Source organism: Dromiciops gliroides, chromosome 1, assembly GCF_019393635.1.
Source record: "Dromiciops gliroides isolate mDroGli1 chromosome 1, mDroGli1.pri, whole genome shotgun sequence".
Lineage (NCBI taxonomy): Eukaryota > Metazoa > Chordata > Mammalia > Microbiotheria > Microbiotheriidae > Dromiciops > Dromiciops gliroides.
Window position 1 is genome coordinate 420,160,002 of NC_057861.1, and position 17,004 is coordinate 420,177,005.

The window sequence follows — 17,004 nt, forward strand, 5'->3', positions numbered from 1 at the left end:
CCTGGTGAGTAAGACCCCACCCACCCTCCTTTTTTTTTGTTTTGGGTTTGAGAGACAGAGTCAGTATCATAAAAATAAGCAAGCATGAATGGGTTGTGATGTTCCTCCTACATCATTACATTATCTTTCTCCCAAGGCGAATTCATCTTCTAAACTTCCCTCTTACTACTGAGGCAGTCTTTTAGTCACTCTAGTTCACAACCCTAGTGTCACCCTTGAATCCTTACTTGACCCACATGTCCAATCACTTATCAGATCTTTCCCAGAGCATTTCTTTTTCCTCTCTACTCATAAAGCCATCACTACGGCTCAAGCCCTTATCATTTCTCTCTTGGAAAACTACAATAGCCTCATAAGGGATCCCCCTGATTCCTCTCTCCTTCCCCCAAGCTCCTTGCCTGGGAGCTCACCATATTCATATTCATGATGGATTTAGTGCAAACACCTGATTGTCTTCAACCATGCTGCAGTTCAAAATTCCTGAGCTCAAGTGATCCAATGGCCTCAGCAGCAGGAACTACAAGTGGGAGTGGTTATTCTGGTGGGTGTTCTTCACTTGATTATTCCTTCTAATGGATATAGCTAAAACACTATAGTTTCTCCATAAAACAATATAAATAGCTAAATACAACATTTCTTCTCCCCCAACTACATAAGTAGTGAATTAAGGAAATTAAAAATGGGACAGAGATGAAAACCATGGAACCAAAGTTTATTTTCTGGATAAACTCATGTAAATTACAAAGACAAAAATGCTAGACTATAGTGTATAACTTTTCAACATTTAACCAGGATACTTGTAATAAATATGCATAATGAAACAAAGTAAAAGACTAAAATTGTCAGGAATCCTATAAAATGTCTCAAGTTTTAGATTCTGCAGCATGTGTGCTGGAATTTTTTGTGTGTGTTTTCTTAAGTGCTGACCCCCCCCCAAAAAAAGTCCTTTCACATTTCTTTGGAGCTTTTTCAAAATTGTCAAATTACAGTTAATTAAACAACTTAAGCAACACCAAGACCTATTATTTGATGGGAAGTTTTAAAGCCATTTTGCTTTGCCATTGTTTTAGAGAGCATAAGCTCTAAACAGCACTGAGTCCAGTAAGCCTTGAGCCACTGTCCACTCAGTCAAAGCAGACACAGGCTTCTGGGCGTAACACCTTAGAGATTTTTTAAGAAAAATATTTGTATACCCCGTTAAGAACAAAGCCATAAGTGAAGCTACAATCAAGTTAGACAAGTTTTAACTTCCAATTATGGCATAGCAATAGGAAAGTATTTTTTCCATAGATCTTTGCTATGCACTATATGAAGGCTGGACTATTATCAGGGGTTTACTAGTTTTCATTGACTAACATTAGCTACACTCCCAATGTTTGGAAAAGTAAGCAGTTATGGTGTCCTGACAGTCAGCCAAAAGAGCAAGGCCAGTGTTCATCAGGAAATGCTTGACAGCTCTGAGAGCACACAGACAGATGGCCAGACCTCCTAGTATCTGCTGGGGCTTTGTGATGAGCTGAGAGTTCTAGGACATTTTGCTACAGCTGAAAACTTTTACCCAAAGACATTTTAAGTCTAAAGCACGGTTATCTAAAATATTTTGTTAACACAGTGAAATGCAGATTTTATGTAGTAAATGACTTAGGTACCAAAAATCTGTTATGGCCAATAAAAATATAATGGAGAAAAACATCTTTACAAAAGTAAGGTTAGGAACTACGAGGCATTTCTTTTGGTTGTAAACACACTGTTTACTGTAATCCCTTGTTGAAAAGCATGTATTTGGATTTCCTGAGCTTCATGGACAACAGTAGTAGGCAAGCTTGCATAGGCTGTTTACAATGTGTCATTTAAAGGGTTTTTTAAAAAAATCTTTAAGTCAACTCATTTATGTTTTTAACCTATATATTTTAGTTAATCCTATTCATCCAAGTGCAGGACTGAATAGCATAGCCCTAAGAGATGAAAGGTAGAAGGAGGAAAAAAATTATTGGGAACTGGGTATGTACTCCATCCAGAGGACATGAGGGGGTTTGTAGTGTACCTTGTAACCAGTGCCAGGGTTAATTGGGTTAGAAATTAAATCATGTTAAGGGTTAATGTCAGCCTAAAATCTTGGGTGCTTCTAACTAAAAGCTGGGGTAGATGGGTAGCCATGGGAAAAGAAGTTCCAACAGCATTCACCACATGATTTGCAATAACTAGGACTAACACCAGGGCCTTCAGGGGTTTGCAGCCACCACCACCACCACCCAAGAGACCACCTCAGTGACGTCCCTTAGCCCCATAGACACAAACCAGGTGTGGCATCAGCCAGCACCAAGATCTGGATTAAACAGCCTCAACTCATCACAAGGCTGGTACTTTAGGTCTTCAAGTCAACAGACAGTTCTGAAGAATGGAAGGTCTTCTATTGGGGACAGTCCTCAGAAATCCTTGTGTAAGGAAGAAGCTGAGAGGGCAGCTATGTGAACTCACAGTGCACACAACAAATGAGAAAAATGGCAGTGACTGCCAACCCTAACTCCTGCTTTAAGGCAAATATGGCAAATATGAGGGGTTGGTGCTGAGTCCTGGAGAATCCATCTCACTTCTTTTGGGACTGGTTTTTACACATGGTGAGAATTTGCTTCAGTACTTTCTGGACATCTTCATCCATCTGACCCTAGGGAATTTAGATAAAAATACAATTAATATAACAGACAGAGACCATAACATCCCCATTACTTGTGGTGAACCATCTGACAGTCATGAAGCACTTTAGCCAGAAACTATTTTATCCCCTTCAGTAAGGAAAGGGTCATCCCCTACTGTACAGGTCTGGACATTTCACTTCCAGAGGAAACTAAAGGGGAGGTCAAATGACTTTTCCCTTAGGGATTAAGTGATGTAAGGGTGCCTCTGGCCAATGTTCTCAAGTCTAATTAGTTACCATGTTGAAATTTTAGCCCCAGGCTAGTAAGCCACTGGTCAAAACGAAGACAACAGGGATGGAAAAAACTCATTCCCACCAATGAAAACACTTAAAAACCACATGTTCTGTTGATGATTTATCAACAGTACCATCTGACTATACAAAGAACAGCAAATTATTAAAATGCTTCCAGGGAATTCTGACCCTCAATTTCCCATTTAGCCTTTGTAGGAAGGAGTCAACACATTTCCTCAAGTAGACAAAAATCAATGAAAAAGGTCCTTTAAAATTTTTAATTAAAGAAGACTTTGATTTTGCCCACCTGTGTCAGTGCTTGTATTTGTTGTTGTCATTTGTCGTTAAGTCTGCTTCTTTGGATAACTTAGCTATGGGGACAACTTAATTTTTTTGTGTGTTTTGTTTTGCTAAAGGCAGGGGGTATTTCTGTAGATTGTGACTGTACCTGTACAGCATACAGAAGATGCATTCTGTAAACTGAGACAATCTCCTGGTGTTGTTTCTTGGACTCCTGGAATTTAAGAAGATTTCTATTAAGAGGAGCTCTCAGTCATGAAGAAAACCTAACAAAAAGTTGTGTCACATTGATGCCCAAAGGGCTCCCCTCTGATAAGGGAGAATCTGAGGTTTCTAGATAGGTGGCTTCCAGAGAACTCTGGCAAAAACAGGTCCCTAAAGGCCATAGGTTCGTTACATAACTCCAGATACATGGTGATAACAATAGGAAAGTTATACCATTTAATATTCTAATATATCAGATTGTGCAAAAGCTCAGAAATTATGATTCCACTGGCTTGGGAGGGGTGAGGCCTACCAATGCTCAAACAATGCAGGTAACAACCCATCTATGACTTAGTAGAGAAGTCTGAATGAACTGCCTGAGATGCAAAGAGTGGATGAGTGACTTGTCCAGGGTCACCTAACTAGTAAATGTTAGAGGTGAAATCTGAACTCAGCTATTTATGACTTCAAGCCTCTAACTACTATATAATTTTGTCCCCACATCTCCTTATTACTATTATAACTACAACAATAACTAATGTTTACATATCACTTTATAGTTTACATATGTGTATATATATTTATTCATGCATGAGTGTATATGTGTACACACAGACACACACATGCTAGCTAGCTAGGTGGTACAGTGGATAGAGCACTGGGCCTGGAATTAGGAAGACCTGAGTTCAAATCCAGCTTCCTGGGCACGTCACTTAATACCTATTTGCCTCAGTTCCTCATCTGTAAGATGTGGATATACTGGAGAAGGAAAGGGCAAGCCACCTCAGTATCTTTGCTAAGAAAAATGCATGGATAATATCCATGGGGTCATATAGAGTCAGATGTGACTGAACAATAACAAATTTTATTTATATATACATATACACACATACCCATATGTATATATGTGTATATGTACACACATGGATAATGTTCATGGGGTTATATAGACATGACAACAACAAATTATATATTTGTTTATGTATAAATACACACATGTATACATGTATGTATATTACTTTACAAGGTTGTAATAGTTTTTTAATGAGGAAAAAGGGACATATAGAATTATAAGCAACAGCAAGAATCTTTCCAAATTAGATGCACTATGTCTTTTTTTTCTTTTCTTTTTGTGAGGCAATTGGGGTTAAGTGACTTGCCCAGGGTCACACAGCTAGTAAGTGTTAAGTGTCTGAGGCTGGATTTGAACTCAGGCCCTACTGAATCCAGGGCCAGTGCTCTATCCACTGTACCACCTAGCTCTCCCTGCACTATGTCTTATAACTACACAGTTAGTAATTTTGCTCTGAGAAGCAAGGCAGTCAGAAGGGTGAACATCTACATTGGCTTTTGCATCTAGTATAACAAATTACTTAGAACCTAAGGGTTCAAACAAACATTACATTCAATAAAAATATATTCAAACATGCCCCAGGTAAAAGGTGGTTACAAATAATTCAGGAAGATAAAAGGTAATAGCAAGAAGCTGTCCTGGGTTTCGGGAGTTCCCTGCTAAGGGCCACTTTTATATTCTTTTAATCTGAATCATACACATCTGGGCCCCAGATCAATCCACCTGGGGAACAAAGCTCTCTCAAACTGTCCCAGGTCTAAACTTGAGCTTACTGCTTCTTTGCTCAAAACAGTAGTGCTATGGGAGATTAGGGGTGGTAGGGTAACTCATGACTCCCAAATTCCACCAGTATACACAATATCAAGACACCAAAAAGATGCATACATTGAGCCCCCAGAACACTGAGGACTATTGCCAGTTCTGTGCCAAAGACATTACTGTACTCTGAAACCAGAGATAATTGGGAGACAAAGTAACCCTCATCTTCATTATATATAACTATAACTTGGATGCTTGTCAGATAAGAACTGGGGAAAGAAGGTATTTTACAGGTTAGATCCATCTGAGCATCCAGGAATAAGGTACAACATGTGTCTATTTGATCATCACAGATCCAGCCCCTAATAAGAACATGCTCTTGTAAAATCTTAAGGCAACTTGCATTGGTGGAGGGAATTTCCTCACTAAGAATTCCTCACACTAATGAAATCACAGGGATAGTCCCCTCTTCCTATATAATTATTAGGGAGGTTTTTTTATGTAAAAAAATTATCTTAAAAAGCAACTGTTAAGAGAGAATAAGTTAGTGATTGGGGGTGGGGGGAGAACAGGGAGAGGGTGAATAAGAAAATTGTGGGGGCAAGGGAATTAGCATTTATACAGTGCCTACTTATGGGTCAGGCATGTACTAAGTGCTTTATAAATATTATCTCATTTGATGTTCACGACAAGCCTACAAAGCAGGTGATGTTACCATCACCATTTTACAGTTGGGGGAACTGAGGCAAACAGAAGTTAAGTGATTTGCCCAGGTCACACAGCTAGTTAAGTATCCGAGGCTGAATCTGAACTCGGATCTTCCTGACTCCAGTCCTAGTGCTCTATCCACTAGCTATAGAGAGAAAGAGATAGACAGAGACAAAAAATAGAGAAGGGGGGGGAGAGAGAGAGAGAGAGACAGAGAGAGAAGGGGAGGAAGAGCTGTAATACCTTCTCCCAACTCATTTTGTTTCAGTTATTCTTTCCATCCTTTCACCTTCACCCCCAAGTAAACCAAGGCAGTGACAGTCACTCCCCTCAGAAGATAGTTTTTAGGCCCTTCAGCTGAGTTGGCCTATGCTATCTCACTTAACTTGTCAAAGTAAATAAGTCCAAACTCACCGTCAGTTGATTCTGGAGCTGTTTCACTTGCTGCTGCAGGGATTCCAGCTGCTGGCTTTGCCTCTTGGATGCACTGGTAGAGTAGGAAAGCTGAGATAGGCTATTCAAAGCTTCCTTTAATTTGATGACTTCCTTGGACATCTCATTTATCTAGTGAAATGAGAGCTGCGTGAGTATACTTGCAGAAGCAAATGTCAAAGGTGTGCCTCTGTTGTAATAGCTTCTACTAATTTCTTCTACACTGTTACTACACGAGACAACTGAAACCTTTTTTTAAGAGCAGCGTATGCTTATGTCCAATTTAAAGCATTTGAATTAAATTTTTCTTTTGTACCAATGGGCCTAGTTTATAAAAACTCTGGCATGGCTTTCTAATTTCATCTTTTAAGAATAAATGCCCTTTTTTTTGGGGGGGGGCAGGGCAATGAAGGTTAAGTGATTTGCCCAGGGTCACACAGCTAGTATCAAGTGTCTGAGGCTGGATTTGAACTCAGGTCCTCCTGAATCCAAGGCCAGTGCTTTACACTGCACCACCTAGCTACCCTAGAATAAATGCTTATTAAACAAAATATACTATAAAAAAACCCAGTAAGGTCCAGAATAAACACCAATATCCTCAATTTAGAGAAAGAAAGGCCATCATGTCCAAAGTCACACAGCTGCTAGATAGGGGTAAGTCTTAGGAGTTCCAACTTCTCTGGGTAGATTACTTTAAAGCAAGGGGTCCTCTTAGGTTTTTGCAATTCTTAGATAACTTACTGTACTTCTGATAGCACTACTTAGTTCCTCCTCAAAAATACAAACAAAAAAACTCAACCCAAACTATAAACCACGACATTTCTGCCACTGACATTGGAAGCATTTGACAAAGTAGTTAATTATTAGGAATACTGAAACAGATTCAGACAATGAACAAATGTTCAGGAAGAGCTGATACTCCTGTTCTTCCTTTTGCCTCCCAGGGACAACTCTTGCTCCTCAGTGAAAACATTCCTCCCTTTTTCTCTTCAGCCCTCCTTTGAAAATGAGGCCCAAGGAGTATTTCCATTGGCTTTGGTAGAAATCAATTATCCTAGAGCAGAGCAGCGGTTCTTGAACTTTTTGGTCTTGGACCAATTTACTCTTAAAAATTAGTGAGGCTGGGGCAGCTAGATGGCGCAGTGGATAAAGCACCGGCCCTGGAGTCAGGAGTACCTGAGTTCAAATCCAGCCTCAGACACTTAACACTTACTAGCTGTGTGACCCTGGGCAAGCCACTTAACCCCAATTGCCTCACTAAAAAAACAACAACAACAAAACAAAACAAAACAAAACAAAACAAAACAAAACAAAACAAAACAAAACAAAACAAAAAATTAGTGAGGCTCCTCCAAATGGCTTTTGTTCATGTGGGGTTTATCTATTGATACTATATTAGGAATTAAAAATATCTTGCTATTATTATGAAAATACTTTTAACCTCATAGATACCCTGAAAAGGTTTCAGGGACCTCCAGAGGTCTCCACACTTTTGAGAATCGGGTTTTTCAGTGGGGGGGGCAGAGAAGCTAGGGAATGGAGAGGGGGATGGAATTTTTATGCAAGAACAAGGTTTGAAGTGGGTAGGCTCATTTTTGATAGAAGACATTGGCTGGTTTTCTGAATAATGATTGTTATAGATGCATGAATTCAGAGTACTGAACAACCGAAAATACTTTATGGACCTTTATTTTAAACACTACATGCTTTTAAATGAGTGAATGAGTGTATATCCTATTCATGGTTCCTTAGGCTGCCCTGGAGACAAGTGATTCCACATGTTCAAGGAAGATAAAAAAAATCATGGAAGGTTAGTGGTAAAGAAGACTGTTTTCTGTACTGTGGTATCATTATGGTAGAAGCTGAGTTGCCTGGGGATGAGAGTAGAGAACAGGGCTTTTCTTTTTCATGGGCTAGTAAACTCTCAGGAAATGCCTACAGGGTTGCATTATAGAAAAAAGTGTTTCACCAACCTTCTTGTCTTTGTCCTCTTCCAATTTTGAAGAGCTCTCAGAATATCTTCTCATTTCTGTAAGTTCTTCTTGGGCTTGCTGGTACTTTTGATGAAGTTCATTTACCTCCTGTTCCTTAGTTTTCAGTAGATTTTGAATACTGTCCTTTTCCCTTTTTATCTGTGAGACCTCATTTCTCACCTGAGCCACCTCCAAGGATGCCTTCTCTCTTTCTTTCACCGAATCCTTCAACTTAGATGTCAATGCACTCACTTCACCTTCCAAAGATGACTGGAGCTTTTCGTAGGAAGCTCTGGGTACCATGGCATCGTTCATTGCAGCTTTTTCTTCCAAAAGATGTTTCTCAAGATTCACCACTTCAGTTTCTTTGCCTGCGAGCTGCTCTTTGAGACTGCTTATTTTCTCCTCCATTTCTTTTGCAGCGCTCCGGAGCGTGGTTATCACTTGCAAATGTTCTGTGATGGATACAGAGTTCTGCTTTTGAGCATCAACTAGCTGCTTGAGCTGTGTGACTTCATTCAATACCTTTGAATACTGGGACTTCATTTCAGATAGCTCATCTTCAGCTTTCACCCGGGACACGTTTGTTACCTGAATAAGTTTCTCGTGCTCATCTTTATGGATATATTCAGAAGTGACATCCTCCAGTGACTTCCTCTTCCTGTAGTCCTCCAGTTCAGCCTGGGCTTCTTTGTACAGCTGGGAGAGCTCAGTCACTTGCTTATTCAGTTCATCAATCATTCTGTTCATTGCTTCTTTCATGTCTCCGGCCTCATCGCTGGATTCTTGCGGTGCCTGACTTTTCAATGTGTCTTGTAATTTCTTGATTTCCTCTTGAGCATCATTGTACTTCTCAACTAAAAAGGCTTTCTCTTGGTTCATATTCTCAATCATGGAGCAATATGAATTCCTTATCTTCTCATACTCTTCCACAGGTGGCATGATGGCGAGACTTTTCTCCTTTTCTTCAAGTTTCCCCTCTAACTCTCTCACTTTCTCTTTATTTCTTTCACTTTCTTCTAATGCATTCTGCAGATCTTGCTTGAGCTTTTCAACTGCTTCGTCTGAGGACCTTAGCTCATGGAGATCTGAGCAGCTGTTATCTTTGCTGTCCGGAGCAACAAGGCCTAATTTCATCTGCTTCTGCACATTCAAGACCTCTTTCATAGCTTCTTCATACTTGCTCTGGGTTTCCTTAAGCTTTTGGCTAAGATCAGAGCCATTCTCCGAAATCTCGGAGCTGTTTAAACAAATTGATTCTGCAATTCGAGATTGGAGCTGGGCTTGCAGCTCCCTCCTTTCAGCTTCTGAGCTATCCAGTTTCATCTGCACATCCTGTAAAACTTCCTGTAGCTGCTGTATTTTTATGTCACTGCTGCTAGTGGCTTTACTCAAAGTATGGGTTAAAACAAAGGCTGAGTTTTCACTTGGTTTATCTGTTAATGGGACCAAGTCAGTCTGGGTAGAATGGTAAGAATCAGTGCTTATGTCTGCCTCTACCTCCTTGGGTGTTCTGGCCTGTTTAAAAAAATATATATATATTATTAGTATGATAAGGAGCTGACCAAGTAATTAAAGTGAGAAGGAAGGATCTGTGAGAAAATAATGGGGTTTGGGGACTCCCTGAGACCCCTTCACTCGAGGGCCTAACTGCCTGACCTTTTTAAGACTGGCTCAGAGTCAGCCAAGTGGGACCTGGGACTGTGAATAGGAATTAAAACCGCACCCACCTGAAGGTTTTTTCTCCTCAGAGGGCTTGTACTCTGACATGGGTTCCTACTCTGACATGGGTTCTGTACTCTGCCATCAGCAGGCACTGCTCTGGACCACCCTCTAATCTAGTGAACCAATGGATTTGAATGATGTTAGCCAATTAGCTTTGAACCATGTGTAAAGGCAGGCTCTCCTCTGACCTGCGGGGAGCTTACACAGACACTCGCTCTCTTGGCCCTGGAACTTGGTAAGAGCAGATGCAGTCCACTATGGTTTCCTGCTATCTCTCTCTCTCCTCTTTCCTAGCTAAGCTTTTCTAACTTTCAGAGGCATGTGCACTCTCTTTACTAATATTTAATAGGCTTTAATAAATGCTTAATGCCCAAAACTGGTGCAGTAGCCTCTAATTTCTAAGTAACAAATATATGATAAACCCCAGCTAATTTTCCCCAAACTTGGGACAGTAATAGGCGATCCCATATAATTTTATTCGCCACAGATCTCAACACCTGTTACATGAGTGGAACATGGTTACCCTTCAATGTCCATTTCTTGGGCTACACAGCCTTAGGGAGAAATATCATTTGGGACAAGGGAGAAAACAACACATATCCCACTGGTTACTCTTCTGTTACACAGACTAATACCACACTAATACCAAGATGAGATCCCTGGAATGTCTTGAAAATATCACAAATTACTGGTTTTCTCTCAGGCTGTCAAGACCCTTCTCCTGGGAAGAATATGGGAGGATTTCCCCCCTCTTTTTTGCACTTGGGAGAACATGCCACTTAATAAATAATAAAAATAATAATAGCTAACATTTATATAGTACTTACTATATCCTAGGCACTGTGCTAAATGCTTTACAATTATCTCATTTGATCATCAATGTCCTGATTTAATTTCACAAATGAGGAAACTGAGGCAAACAGAGGCTAAGTGACTTAGTCAGGGTCATACAGCTAGTTAGTATCCGAGGCTGGATTGGAACTCAGGTCTTCCTGACTCCAGGCCACTGCACCACTTCACGGGCCATTTTGCATCTATTCCATTGTTGTTCAGTCATTTTTCATTATCTAACTCTCTCTGTAAGTCCAAATGGGGTTTTCTTGGCAAAGGATACTGGAATGGTTTGCCATTTCCTTCTCTGGCTCATTTTATAGATGAGGAACGAAGGCATATGGGGTTAAGTGCCTTGCCCAGAGTCACACAGCTAGTAAATATCTGAAGCAAGATTTGAACTCATGAATATGAGTCTTCCTGACTCTAGGCCCAGCGTTCTATCTACTGCACCAGCTAGTTGTCCAAACTTAGTTGTTAATTGCACCTGTTGAATTGCCAAACTAATTTCTAAATAAATAACTGATGTTTTCTGTCTTATAATTCGCATTATTATTAACTGTATTTGACAAAAAAAAAAGTGAAGTGAAGGTGGGGTTTCAAGATCTGGTTTCAAACTATAAGATGCTAAAATTAAAAAACGTAAATCATTCTGGGTATCTCCCATAGAACCTCACCCTATCAAGTAATCTCACATTATAGAACATATAGAAAACTCCCAGCCCACTAACCTTTAATTTGTCTTGTAACTCTTTATTATGCAGGGTAAGAGAAGCGACTTTTGCCTGCAAGAGTACGAGAAGATCTTGTTGATCGGCTTCAGAACTCACATCCAATAAACTATCAGCACCTTAAAAAAAAAAAAAGAGTTCATTTTTACTCCCCTCAAACTCAGTAGGTTTAAAACTGAACTTGTTCAATTGTGTCCATCTCTCTTAGACCTTCTTTGGCAAAGATACTGCAGTGGTTTGCCATTTCCTTCTCCAGTTCATTTGATAGATAAAGAAATTGGGGCAAGCAGGGTGAAGTGACTTGCCAGGGTCACACAGCTAGTAAGTGTCTGAGGTTGGATTTGAACTCAGGTTTTCCTAACTCCAGTCTGGGTACTCTACCCACTGTGCCACCTAGTTGCCCTTTCCTGTAACTGATAGTAGTCCTACATTATTCTCCCAAACTCAAAACCCCAGTAACCTCTTTAGTTCTTTCTAGTTCCTTTGCATATCTTACATCTGCTCTTTTCCTGTCTCAGGTCCCTATTGCCACACTCCTAGACTATAACAATAATTTGATCAATGGATCAAAGATTGAAATGGTCTCAGGTCATCTAACCCCTTCATTGGAGAGAGGAGGAGAGCAAAACTCAGAAGGGTTAATTCGGTCATGGTCAGCCAGGAATTCTACACCCCTCAGTTGTATCATACCACCGTAGTATCTTTCCATTCCAATTTATCTGCCACAGCACTCTTAGGATTCTTAAAGCACTGATTCAACTATATGTCTCCTTGCTCAAAAACTGTCAATGGCTACCTGTTGTTTACAGGAAAAAAGGCAAAGCTTATGTAAAATCCCAACACTCTGACACTTAGGGCTTGGAGTATACAGTAGGCACTCAATAAATGTTGATTTTATCTATCACAGGTTTCAGCTCACATCTTACAATTTTCATTTAAATCTTATAGGATGCAAGACAAAAATTCTTCATGGGATAGTTTGCTTTTGTATTCAAAGGTCTTGCTCCATTAACAATTTTGTCATCTGACAAGTTTTGACCTCAGCAAAGAGTATGTTCCCACATCAGGTTTCTATCTTCTACTCACAAGGTCGTGGCACTTTGAAAGGGTCTAGGGGATAGAAAGGATCATTACAATTTTAAATGAGGTCATTTTTGCCTCAGATATATGCCGTATTTTGAACCTATTGCCTAAATACAATACTTAAGTTGGTTACATTATACCGTTCTTCATTAGGAAATGAAAGATTTTAACACTGCTAAAATTTAAAGGCCCACAGGCTAATACAAGACACATGGTAATTTTTCTCTCTAAAGTGTCCCCACTAGGCTGCTTTAAAGGAACATGGACATTCAAATCCAATCGGCATTTATTTGGGGCCATTATGTTCAAAGCACTGTACTGGAATTGAACAGGGATAAGTGTTAGCTTCTGCAATAAGGATATACTGCCCCTCCCCCATTCCTTTTCCCCAACTGAACACCCCAGCCTTTACACCTCACCTGCAGTACTATCACTCAGGCGGTCTTTGTTATCCCGAAGAGAGCTGACCTCTTCCTGCTGAAACACAAGGTAACTTTTCATTAGGCTTCAGAGCAACATTTTCTTCATTCAAAAAAAAACAAAACAAACAAAACATACAACTCCTATATACCATGTCTGAATGAAGTCAGGTAGAATTATAGAATAAGAAGAGGGAATTTAAAAAATTTATTTACTTATTTATTTATTCATATTTTATTTTTGGGATGAAGAGCAACAGATTTCAACAGGGCATTTAAAAATGGTAACAGTCTCTGAAAATTCCCATTTCTAATTTTGATAGGTAGAAAAGAAATATTCCTAAATATATCTACTTTTATTAAAAAACAAAAAACAGGGGCAGCTAGGTGGCGCAGTGGATAGAGCACCAGCCCTGGAGTCAGGAGGACCTGAGTTCAAATCTGACCTCAGACACTAAACACTTACTAGCTGTGTGACCCTGGGCAAGTCACTTAATCCCAATTGCCTCACTAAAAAAATAAAATAAATAAAAAACAAAAAACAAACTCATTCCCTGAACAAATATAACAATATTGTTATTAAATAAGTCATAGCGAGTTTAAAGCATCTATTTGTTGCATCTAACAACTTTAAAGAAATTTAAAAGACTCAACCAAGCCAGAAGTGCAGGGGTCACTCTGATTGGCATGGGAGAACCTATTCTGATTGGCATGGGAGCTTTGACCTGCTCTGTTTCTGATATGGGAAGATTCAGTCTTTCTGGGGGCAACCCAGTGGTAGCCTTCCACTCCTAGAAGCTTACTGCATTAATATAGCTACCCAGTCAGCTTAGTTCATTCCAGCAGCTCAGAACTCCCAAGCACTTGAGACCTACCAGCCTCGTCCTCCCCAGCAGCTAGGAATGCAGGTCTAGACCACCATGCTTGGCCTATTTAATATTTTTTTTTTTTAGTGAGGGTTTTTTCAGTGAGGGTTAAGTGACTTGCACAGGGTCACACAGTAAGTGTCAAGTGTCTGAGGCCATATCTGAACTCAGGTCCTCCTGAATCCAGGGTCGGTGCCTTATCCATTGCGCCACCTAGCTGTCCCCCTTTAATAGCATTTTTAATGAGCTGTGCCTGAAGATCAGAAATTACAAGTCCACCTCAAGTAAGAGTCTTAGCTGCTAATTGCCTTTTTTGGGGGTTAGGGGTGCCTGGGAATCTTAGACCTGTGATTCAATTAGCTAGGGAACTCCTAATTTAGCAGATCAACAACTTTCATCTACAATTTATAGTCGTAAGAGTGTAACTTGGGGTACTGAGTAGTTAATTGACTTGTCCACTATCACACAGCTAGTATGAGTCAAGAAACAGGACTTAAACTTAGGTGTTCCTGATTCTAAGACAAATCCTCTACCTATTAATTGATTGCTATGTTTATTATATACATATACATATATGTATATAAAAGAATATTATTTTTTTTAGCATTTTCATATATGTCTCAGAGAACAAGAGCTGGAAACAACCTTAGAAATCATCTAGTCCATCTCTCTAATTTTACAAATTAGGAAAAATGAGGCCTAGAAAGGTTAACGACTTGCCCAATGTCACCTGGGTAGTAAGTAGCAGAGCTGGGATTCAAACACAGGCCCCTTGACTCCAAATTAAGTTCTCTGCAAGCTGGAATTATGCCCAAAGGGCTATAAAGCTGTGCATACCCTTTGACCCAGCAATACCACTTTTGGGTCTTTTTCCCAAAGAGATCATGGAAAGGGGAAAGGGATCCACATGTACAAAAATATTTATAGCTGCTCTTTATGTGGTGGCAAGGAATTGGAAGTTGAGGGGATGCCCATCAATTGGGGAATGGCTGGACAAGTTGTGGTATATGAATGTAATGAAATACTATTGTGCTGTAAGAAACGATGAGCTGGAGTTCAGAGAAACCTGGAGGGTCTTGCGTGAGCTGATGATGAGTGAAATGAGCAGAACCAGAAGAACATTGTACACAGTATCATCAACATTGTGTGCTGATCTACTGTGATGGATTATATTCTTTTCACCAATGCAGTGGTACAGAAGAGTTCCAGGGAACTCATGATAGAAGAGGATCTCCAAATCCAGGAAAAAAAAAAAAAAAAAGAACTGTGGAGTATAGATGCTGAATGAACCATACTATTTCTTTTGTCTTTGGTGCTGTTGTTTTTCTATTTTGAGGTTTTTCGTCATTGCTCTGATTTTTCTCTTATAACATGACTAATGCAGAAATATGTTTAATGTTATTATATGTATGTGTGTGTGTGTGTATATAAAAAACCTATATCAGATTACCTGCTGTCTAGGGGAGGGGGGAGGGAGGGGAGGGAGGGAGAAAAGTCTGAAATTGGAAAGCTTGTATAAACAAAAGTTGAGAACTATCTTTACATGTAACAGAAAAAAATAAAATGCTTTATTACAAAATTAAAAAACAAAAACAAAAACAAAAAAACAAATTAAGTTCTCCTTTCATTGCCTAATGCTGCCCCCTCCAACCCCCAACCCTCTCTGAATGTTATCTGGTGTTAATAATCTCTTACTAACCTTTAGTTAAGATACAACAATAAAGAATATATGTGAAGAAAACTCAACATAATTTTGGATAGTAAGATTATTGCTCTTGTTTTAAATGTTTTAATTTTAAAAAATGCGTATATGCCCTGATATGGCAGCCCTTAATGATTTTCTTTAACTCCTTCATCCTTGAAAATCTCTATCTGTGAATCTCAATTTACAAATTTATTTATAAATCTCAATATACACTGCAAAAAACATTCCTTTCACTTCAAAGCCAGACTCTCATTTCAAGGAGAAGGACCTGTTAACAAATAAAATACTTCACTGGAACGAGCAGCAGATAATGACCCAAGATAGAATTTTTCACAAGGAAAAGCTTAAGTGGTTAAGATTTTTTTGTAGAGGAAGAAGGTGCAAGAATGAGAATTTTTGTTTTTAAAACAGCTTTACTCTTAATACTTCCCTTTACCCACCCACCCCGCCCCAGAATGAACTTCTGCTTTCCTCTTTCCCAAATCATTTGGCTTTTGGCAGAATTCCTCTTTGGAATGCATGATTTCTTTTGAGTCATTGCCACATTAGAAGAGACAAGGATATTAAATTACTGTAGTATAACTTCCTTTCCCTGACTTCAGGGCCTAGAACTCCTTAGGCATTTGTTTATAATATTGAAAGGGAGAGGGAGGTTAGCTACCCCAGGCATTGTCATTAACAGTATCTTCTTCACAATAAAGATGGACCTAAAATGAAACACCTTACAGGAACAGCTCTGAGATAATGGGAAGTGGGTGTTGTTCAGTTTCGTTAGAATCATTAAAGTTTTTACTCTCCCTCCCCAATTATAGTTGTTAAGCAAAAGTATTTAATTGAAATATGCATGAGTGTTTTGATTTTTCCATCAAGCTATGTTACCTCTCTGACCACAAAGGCTTATTATGAGATAAACCTATTCGATAACAGTAGCCTGCGCATGAAAGCATACCTTGAAAGATTGGTCAGGGAAAAAGACCGGTTCCTTTCCTGACAATGGGGTTGAAGTTACTGAACGTGGTGTAGACAGGTCACTCAACTGAAAAACAAAAAATAAAATCACTAATAGAGGATGTTTCCTCAAATTCTGTTTTTCACTTGTGTCAGTGCCAAGGTGGCAAATTAATTATCCATTGCTAAGAGACCTAACACCCCTAGTGAGTAGCAGTCAAATCAAGTTTTAAAGAGAAACATTTATTTTCAACTTAATTCAACCTCAAACTCAAATAACCCACAGCCCATGAGAAACTTTATTGGAGCTAGAGAAAATTATGGATAAATAATAACCTAAAATGCCTTTAAAGACATTCCTTGGAAGATATATGCTATTTTATTGCATCTTTGGGTAGATTTCTCCTTATGTGGAATATCTGCATAAAAGCCTAACAGCTAGGATGCTTTGTTTTATTTCCTATTCCACTAACTTCTGGACTCTCCCACACACACAGAGTGAGTCAATGGGGACTTAGGGAATGCACATTTATTTTAT

At 39.3% G+C, this 17,004-nt stretch overlaps 1 protein-coding gene across 8 annotated transcripts in view; it reads right to left on the bottom strand.

Annotated features, from left to right (window-relative positions):
- Positions 1 to 704: 704 nt before the first annotated feature.
- The window catches only part of RAI14 (retinoic acid induced 14), a 179,680-nt gene continuing 163,380 nt past the window's right edge, over positions 705 to 17,004 (bottom strand). For 6 of the 8 annotated variants that reach the window (XM_043976111.1, XM_043976104.1, XM_043976107.1 and 3 more), the window contains 7 exons: positions 16,468 to 16,554; positions 12,948 to 13,005; positions 11,446 to 11,564; positions 8,159 to 9,676; positions 6,168 to 6,317; positions 3,378 to 3,443; positions 705 to 2,665 (listed from right to left, as the gene is read on the bottom strand). In XM_043976111.1, coding sequence (XP_043832046.1) covers positions 2,588 to 2,665; positions 3,378 to 3,443; positions 6,168 to 6,317; positions 8,159 to 9,676; positions 11,446 to 11,564; positions 12,948 to 13,005; positions 16,468 to 16,554 — 2,076 coding nt within the window. In that variant the 3' untranslated portion in view covers positions 705 to 2,587. The remainder of the gene's footprint in view (positions 2,666 to 3,377; positions 3,444 to 6,167; positions 6,318 to 8,158; positions 9,677 to 11,445; positions 11,565 to 12,947; positions 13,006 to 16,467; positions 16,555 to 17,004) is intronic. The other 2 variants (XM_043976112.1, XM_043976109.1) reach the window with 1 other exon arrangement.